This window comes from Coffea arabica, chromosome 10e (genome assembly GCF_036785885.1).
Source record: "Coffea arabica cultivar ET-39 chromosome 10e, Coffea Arabica ET-39 HiFi, whole genome shotgun sequence".
Taxonomy (NCBI): Eukaryota; Viridiplantae; Streptophyta; class Magnoliopsida; order Gentianales; family Rubiaceae; genus Coffea; species Coffea arabica.
Window position 1 is genome coordinate 14,090,388 of NC_092328.1, and position 9,000 is coordinate 14,099,387.

Here is a 9,000-nt window from a genome sequence, read left to right on the forward strand (position 1 = left end):
CGAGTGCCGTTTGCAGCACTGGAAACTAGACATTCCTAATTTTCCAACGGTATAAAATACACGTCATGATTCCACCTGAGTAATCCAAACCAATTATTTGAACGTGACTGTCCTGTTTCGCTAATTCCCTGGAAGCTCTGTTTTGAGCAGCGAATTGATGCTCAAATGTGAGCTAGTTGTGGACAGATTTTGAAAATGATTTCTTCTGAGAAATTGTAGCTTTATGAATCTAGTTTTCAACTCCATCAACCACGCTCAATTCCAAGTTGAATTGAGTGAGTTGTGGCCAAAGTTCGAAACTGATTTAGGGATTGAAAACCCTCTTTTGGCTAGTTGATGCCTTAACCTTGATTGGGACTTGTTGTTTCGAAATTCTTGGTGTTAATCACCTATCAAACACATCTTGGATACTTCTTAGATATTGTCTACCTAAATGAACCAGATTTCAGATGTTTTCATTGGCCGAATATTTAGAAAAGGAGAATTTGCATACAAGGCAGATTTGCCTTGGAAACTTGTGGGATTTTAACAATTTTGTTAACTGACTTTCCGTACGTATTTTTCTATGAAATTTTACAATGGAATAGCCCTTATATGGTAGTATAACACTACTAAATTTGGTCCCATTCCGAGTCCGTTTTGATATTCAACCAAAGTTCCAACGGTCATGAATTAAATCTGGAATTTGGCCTAACTGTCTCACTTTTTAGTAACTTTGAGTAGCCATATCTTGGTGCTCGAAACTCCAATTCTTGTTCTTCTTGTTGTGTTGAAAACTTTGATTGTAACTCTAATTGAGTTCCAAATTTTAGAGGCTAGTTCACATTGTGTGAATTTTGCCAAATTTCCAAACTTTGTCGGAAATCAACCCAAATCTCTCCTAACTTTCCAAAACAGCAACTTTGGGCCAAATTTCGAATATCTTCCATTTGGAATCATTGAAAGGTGTCTTCTAAAAACTTTTTAGTACTTTGGAAGTAGTTTCCAAAGGTACCAAGTTTTCAAATTTTGGACTTGTAGAGAGTGAGATACAATTTTTCAAAATAGGTGTAGCAAATCTGAAAATTCCTAACTTAAAAGAAATGGAGTTTTTCAAACTCATCTTTTTCCTTCGATATCACTTGATCGTTTTACACTTGATTTCAAAGATGAAAATCAGATTTCGCTTGTGTTATAAAACCCCACTTTTGAGCTTCGATTTTCGAGTAATTAAGGTTCATTTTCGTAAAATTTTCTTAGATTGTACAAGTGTGCAATCTTTCTTGATAATTGGAGTTTATAAGTGATAGTTCATTATTAATTACTCAGCCACTCGAGAGGACCTCCAAGAGGATCTCACGGGAGACGCCTAATCAATCGCTTGTACTTGCTACTTGATTCACTCGGTGAGTGTCAAGTGTATGAATACTTGATACATGCTTAATTGCTATAATTGATTGGAGATTTTGAAAATGGAGGTGAGTGTGTACTTTACTGCACTCATTCTTATTTGAAATAAATGAATTATTAATGACTTGATTGAATGAAATGAAATGATTAAATGCTTGAATGAAATGAAATTGTATGTTATGGCTGCATACGTCGTTGGAGTGAATCTTCTCGACTCTCAAATGTACATGGGGGACGCCCAAACTCATAGGCCGACCTTGGGACTCGAGCCGGCATGGGGTTGGTCGGGACCCTCGGTGAGCCATAAGAATAACATGACAAACTTGATCTATTGAAGAGATCTTGCTTGGCCTACTCGTGCAGTAGCGCTTTTATCGTCGTTCGGGCCGGGTGGGGGTTTGTAAGGTGGACGGATATGAGAAGTAAGTGGAGTTCTACGGATTGAAAATATCGACCCGGTTGATGGAGAGTCATCACGGGAAGATATACGAATGAAATTTGCAAAGTAAGTGGAAATTAGCTCCTGAGAGTTACCATATCCTTGAATTGTTTCTGTTTACTTTTCTCGCTCGAATTATTATTTATTGCAATATTATTGCTCTACTTGTTAAATTGGGATTGTTACTTGAATAATGTGCCTGCATGTGTGTTCTTGGCCTCACGAGAATTTTGCTCACCCTGTAGTTTTATTTTTCTTAACAGGAAAGGATCAGAAGTGAACCTCGGAGAAATCCCTTTTGAATGTACGTTTGTATTAGGGTTTTCAATGTACTTGGCTAGACTCTGGATTATTGCATATTTTGGGATTTGATGTAACCGTTGTGAACTTGATATAAGGATTGGATACTTGACGTTTTTTGGAATCCGTGATGTAAGTTTGAATGTTAGTTATGGGAGTGACCTCCCTTTTCTTACTTATATCATCGTGATGGCTGGTATTTCATTAAACTTGAACGGAATTTGTCTTGAGTCCTGACGAGAGTTGGGCAGGCGTCTCGCGGATACCCTTTGGTTCGCCTTAGGAAGAAGTGGGGGCGTCACAGTTGGTATCAGAGCGCTAGGTTAGAAATCTATTTAGAAGTTATATTAAAAACCTTATCTTTAAGATTTGAAATAGGATGACTCAGTCATACCTTAAGTGATACTTGGACAAGTTAGTGACTAAGTTGGTCATGCATTAAGCGACATTCGTGCGAGTTAGTGATTAAGTTTCTAACCTGAAAAGTGTAGTTGTTTTGCAGGGATGAAAAATGAAAATGGAACTCCGGCAGCTAATGGGAATGACCATGCTAATGGTCATGTAGAGCCTTCTAGGCCTATTTACTACCAAGCTCTTGATAGAGGGGCTCGCGTGCGTTACTCACCTGCCAATAGGTATCTCCGATGTTCGTGTAGATTGATCTTCGCCTACCCGAACCATCTCGTGCTAGCTTTGGACGACGAGCGTCGTCAGTTGGTGAACCTCATCCGAGATTTGCAGGAGAAGGTAGATGAGCTTAGACAGATGGATGGCGCTCAGGGTAAGAGGGTCGCTGAGCTCGAGGAGACACTGGAGGGTGAGGTGGCAGCGGCTGCAGTTACTCGTGAGGAGCTCCAGAGAACTAGGGCTCGACTTACTAGATTAGGAGTGGAGGTCTATGATTTTGGCTGATGCCACTGAGACGATAGAGGGGGTGTCGGATATTGTCCAGAATCCAGTTCAGGGGGAGGACTTAGAGGAGGATCCGGAGGAGGATCCTGAGGAGGAGATTCCTCATGGTAGTCCTACTGTGGACTAGGTCCCTAGTGATTGACTCTTTTGACCCTTTTGATTGGTACAGTTAGGATTAACTGGGGTGATGCGAGTGCTGAGACCATTGTATTTTGCGTGACTGTGTGGCCTACTTTTGTGGCACTTGATTTTGCTTTAGTCTTATATGACTGAAAGTACTCTTGTGACACATGTGTGTTATATTTTTGTGATTTTCCCCATGACTTGCTAATTGTATGGATTTTGACAAGTTAATGAATGTAAATTATCGTTATTTTCAATGCTTTCGTGATTGGTTCTTGTTTTAAATATTTTCTTGCGTAATTGATTCATTTCTTGCACTAGGCACGCCTAGGATAATGGAAGGACTAAGGAGTGGTCGAAACCATGGGCGAGAGACTAAACAGGCCCAACCTCAGGGGGATGATCAGGGATCGGCAACTGGACCGACCCAGGGACAAGAAAATATTGAGGGTAATCAACTGGTTACTGCCATTAATAGGATGACTGATATCCTAGAGCGGTTAGCTGATAGACAAGGTCCTGGACCGTTTTACTAACTTGGAGGACAGGATAGAGGAGAGGATAGAGCCTTGGAGAGATTCTTGAAATTTAACCCGCCTAAGTTTATTGGTGAATCTGATCCTGAGGTAGCGGAGAATTGATTGGAAAGGGTGACTAATATATTCGCTGCCTTAGACTATACCGAAGATAGGCGAGTGAATTTTGCTGCTTTCCAATTTGAGGGAGTGGCTCGTGCTTGGTGGGACATGATAAAAGGAAAATGGGAGAGAACCCAAACCCCTTGGACTTGGGAGAATTTTACGAGGGAGTTTAATGAAAAATTTCTTCCACCTTTGATCCAAGAAAAGAGGGAGGATGAGTTTATCAAGTTGAAACAAGGGACCCTTAGTGTAGCAGAGTATAAAGGGAAATTTACTAAACTTTTCAAGTACGCTCCTGAATTGGTGATTAAAATAAATATTATATAATGTTTAGTAATTAAAATTAACTATATAATTAATAAAGTCGTTTTGTCTCATTTACTAATTTCTATTCATTCAAGAAGAGTCTGACTCTTCATTAAAGAGTCTTGAGAGCCTACTAAATCATTTTGTCATCGTCTTTGCCGCTGAAGAGTCTTTAGTCTTCGAGAAGAGAACCCAAAGGCCAAATATCGGTCTTCAATCTTCATACTCACAGAGTCACACTCACACTTACAGCTCTAAGGAACAAATAGTCAAAGCTCCACAAGACCACCAAATTGACCGAAGTGATTCTTCATTCATTTCCATTTCTTCAAAGAATCAAAATCGCAAGTGAGAGTTCTCCAATGTCTGAAGGCCAGCCGAAGCACTTTGTTTGGTTACCCTTGATTTCTCTCACGACCAACCACTTCACCAAAGACCAACGATTTTTGAACTCTCCGTGCGGACCGTGCCTCCACTGGCCATCTCGCAGGCTCGCACTTCGGATTCTCCGGTTGCAACTTTCAATCTCGATCTCCAAAACCAGAGGCAAGGTAACTTTTAATTTTGGTCTCCAAATTTTTTATCTGTCCGATCTAATGTGTTTTCCCTTTTTTTATTTAGAGTTTTATTTTTATTATTTTTATGGTACTTATAAACTGCACCTTGGTTTTTATTTTTTTTATTTTTTGTGATTTAATTATGGATGTCAAATCTTTGGGTCATAGAATGGTCTAATATATCTTGGTTTACTATCTGGAACTGCCCTTTAGCTCTAGCTTTTATGAATCCTTTAATTTGAACTGCATTACCTGAGTACCCCGGTGGTAGCATTCACTGGAATGTATGTTTAGGGAGTTGAGGTAGTTGTCTTTATACAGTTTTTATTGGTAGGTATCCAAATATGTTGTTGATATGTGGCAAACCAGTATTAAGGTTTGCCAGTTTTCATAATGAATTGGCCAATTGGGTTGGATATCCAATTAGTTATTTTATTTTAACTTAAACTTGCTTATTGATTTTTTTTCATTTCTCAATCAAGGAAAAAATTATCCTGTCAATCTTTTGACTGCTGTGCATATTCGAACCACATTCTTAGAAATCAAAACTGGGAAATTCTGAGGTATGAATTTGTTGTATTTGCATAGTAACATTTTTTTTAATACAATGATCACTTTGTTATTTCTCTTATGTGTACCAGTAAATACTTTACCTCCTTGACAATGTCCTTTTTTTTGGCATTAGATGTCAGATGCAAACAATGAAGACATTGTTATTACAATCACAGATGTTGAAGCAACAGAAACTGCAGCTAAACAAGAACCTGAAGGAGAAGAAACAAATAAAGGTGAAAAGAGGAAAAGAGAAGTGAAGGTCAGGTCCAAAGTTTGGGCCCATTTCACCAAGATTTCACCAAAGGAGGAGGAATGTACTTGCAATTATTGCAAGAAAGTTTTCTCCTGCCGCAGTAAAGGAGGAACAACTCATTTGCATCGACATATACTTGGGGGCATATGTGTAGCCTACAAAAGAGCCATAGGTGGACAATCGTCAAAAGGGCAAACACTTCTTAGTTTCCCCAAAGGTAATTCAGATCAAGCTAGTAACTCTGTTTGGAAATTTGATCAAGAGAGTAGTCGAAAAGATCTAACGGAGCTTATAATTAATCGAGAGCTGCCATTCAATTTCGTTGAAGATAAATCATTTCAGAAGTATGCTCTGGGTCTTAATCTGAAGGTTAAATTTGTGTCTAGAAACACAATGAAAAGTGACTGTATGAAAATATATGAATTTGAAAAAAGTAAATTGAAGGAGATCTTTTTTCAATCCAAACCAAAAGTATGTTTGACAACAGATACTTGGACATCTAAGACGGATCTTCCTTTCATGGCATTGACTGCTCATTTCACAGATCATCATTGGAAATTGCATAAAAAAATTATCAATTTTGTCTTGGTTCCAATGAAGGCATCAGGGGAGAATCTATCTGATATAATTATCAATTGCTTGCTAGAGTGGAATATTGATAAGATATGCACCATAACTATGGATAATGCTTCAACTAATGATGTTGTTGCTAGATGCCTGCAAGAGCATTATTCATTTAGAGGTGCATTATTGGTAAATGGGAGCAATATTCAAGTTCGTTGTTGGGATCATGTTCTTAATTTGATTGTTCAAGAAGGATTAGATGAGATTAATGATTGTATTCATAGGGTTAGGAATGCAGTGAAATATGTTAGAGGATCTGCTAAGAGAAAACTTGAGTTTCTACACTATCTGACCAGGAATGTATTTCTAGAGGCAAAATGTTATCTCTAGATATATGTACAAGGTGGAACTCAACACATTTAATACTTGAATCTGCATTACATTATAGGAGAGCTTATGACCGCATGAAAACTCGTGATTTGAACTTCAAGGATCCTCCCTTGGCTGATGATTGGGAAAAAGCTCGGATTGTTCATGGTTTTCTAGAAACTTTTTACACTGTCACAAAAATTTTATCTGGCAGCAAATATTACACAGCTAATGTGTTTCTTCGTGAAATTTACCGTGTGTTCATATTATTAAGGGAAACTTCTATAGAGGACAGCCCACTTCTTGGAAGTATGGCAGTGAACATGTTGGTGAAATTTGAGAAATATTGGCTAGAAAAAGAGCCAAATATCTTGCTATCTGTTGCTTTTGTTTTAGATCCCAGGTTTAAAATGAGAAAATTGAAGACCATCTTTAGCAAGATTTATGAGAGCTATTTAGCACCATATATGTTAGATCGTGTTCAAAAAACACTTCAAGATCTTTTCATCGAGTATGTAAAGGCTTATGAAGTGAGTTGTCAGCAGGATATAACTTCACAAAACGAAAAAACTACAGGGACAAGCAGCAGCACTTCTTCCACAGCAAAGAAGAATTACATAGATGATTTTTATAGCCTTGACGAGGAAGAAGATAGCACTTGTAGCAAGACAGAGTTGGACTCTTATTTGGAGGAAAAGATATATCCAGGCAAGGCCGATGAAGAAGAATCATTTAATGTATTGGATTATTGGAGAACTCATGCAGCCAAATTTCCAATATTGTCCATGATGGCAAGAGACATTTTATCTATTCATGTTTCTTCAGTTGCATCTGAGAGTGCTTTCAGTACAGGGGACGTGTTTTGAACAAGTTTCGTAGCTCATTGTTACCCTCCACTGTTGAAGCATTAATTTGTGCTTAAGATTGGATTAAAGATGCACCTAAGGAATTTGATTTTGAACAAGAATTTGATCCTAATTTTACTGGTTAGTAGCAATATTTAAAAATTTTCATTAATTATTTGATTTCTTGTTGATGTTTAGACTAACAAGTAGTGTTTATTCTACCAGCTCCTCCTCCATCCAAGAGTTAAAATCAACTCCTCTACCGGTTTTTTTGAGAGCCAATATTCATAATGCAGACTTAAAACTCTAACTTTTTTTGTTCATTGAATAAATTTTTATATTGACATAATATTGATTGATTTCTTTTTGTATTGGCATGTTTGGATTCAAGTCACAAGGTTATGAAAAAGTTCTAATATTTGAAAATATATTGGCTTATGACCATGTGTTTTATTATTGTTTTTAATGTACTTTGAATGAATTAGACATAAATATTGTTGAAAAAATTCTTGGTTTATGTACTTTTTAAGAATTATTACTCGTTCGTGTTTAGTTTTAATATTACACTTCTGTGAATGTTAAATCAGTTTTACAACTTAACAATTATAGCAATTATATTAAGAAAATTGAGTAATAAGTGAGTTTGAGCTAAACTCGAATAAGACTCACAACCCGAATATTATGTGAGTTGAATATGAACTTCACATTTATTAACCCGAAACTCATAACTCGAAATCCGAAGGTGTTATAAATTAAATGAGCTGAGCTTGAACTTATAAAAGCCCGACTCATTAGACCCGATTGACAAGTCTAAAATAAGCTGAAGGTGGGAGGTAGCACCCAAAGACTCGAAAAGTCAACCTCTAAACAGACCAGTGCTGGAGGAAGCCGACCAAAGGTACCTGCTAGGGTTTATGCACTGGATCATCAATAGATACCTGATGCGACTAAGGTAGTTGAAGGTAAGGTTCCTGTTTTCCACCGTTTAGCTAAGATTTTAATTGATCTCAGTGCGACACATTCTTTTGTAAATCTTAATTTCATGAGCGGAATAGACTTGAAGCCAATTAAATTACCCTATGACTTGGATGTTAGAACGCCTATTGGGGACCAAAGTTTAATCGCTAATTTGGTATATAAAAATTGTGAGATCTGGGTTGAAGAATGTAAATTACTGGCTGATTTGAGAGGCTTAGCAATTAAAGGGTATGATGTGATCTTAGGAATGGACTGGTTAGCCCGTTTCAATACTCAGTTGAATTGTAAGATGAAGATAGTAGATGTAAGGATCGAAGACAATCTAAGAGGGGGGTGAATTAGGTGGTTTAAAAGCTAGCCAAAATATAAATCCCTTTTTTTCTGAACTAGCCCTCTTTTTCTAAAGTACCAGACCAATGAACAACTTATGATAAAGCGGAAGTAATTTAGAGCAGAAGAGATAAATAGTTAATGTTGCAAAATAGTGAATAAGAAGATGGAATAGCAAACCAAATCTCAAACTCGACTAGAGTTTGAATATCCCTTTATATTGTAAGCTCCTTCAAGTTGATTCAACATACAACCAATTTCTTGTGTACACGGGAAGGATCACTTCCTCCTTGCCTCAAGATACACTTGATCAAGCAAGGAAGTTTTACAATCACTGGAATAACCCTCACAAATCTACACTATTGAAGAAAATGAATCACACTTGAAAAGCTAAATATAGATCACACAACTAAGAGTACAAATCTTCTTTTTGGAGTAT

General features: G+C 37.3%; 1 protein-coding gene across 1 annotated transcript; it reads left to right on the plus strand.

The window, feature by feature from the left end:
* Positions 1-2,893: 2,893 nt before the first annotated feature.
* On the plus strand, positions 2,894-7,274 carry LOC113711314 (zinc finger BED domain-containing protein RICESLEEPER 2-like). The gene is made up of 4 exons (XM_027234477.2): positions 2,894-3,022; positions 5,353-5,481; positions 6,076-6,374; positions 6,488-7,274. The coding sequence occupies exons 1-4, from the start codon at positions 2,894-2,896 to the stop codon at positions 7,272-7,274; spliced, it is 1,344 nt and encodes a 447-aa protein (XP_027090278.2).
* The last annotated feature ends 1,726 nt before the right edge of the window (positions 7,275-9,000 follow it).

What these genes read in the sequence shown, in the direction of transcription:
- LOC113711314 (XM_027234477.2), top strand. Translation starts at nt 2,894, where the DNA reads ATGGATGGCGCTCAGGGTAAGAGGGTCGCTGAGCTCGAGGAGACACTG. An exon ending in AGAGGAAAAGAGAAGTGAAG is followed by an intron (nt 5,482 to 6,075) that starts GTCAGGTCCAAA and finishes GTTCCAATGAAG; the next exon opens with GCATCAGGGGAGAATCTATC. An exon ending in TCTGCTAAGAGAAAACTTGA is followed by an intron (nt 6,375 to 6,487) that starts GTTTCTACACTA and finishes ATTACATTATAG; the next exon opens with GAGAGCTTATGACCGCATGA.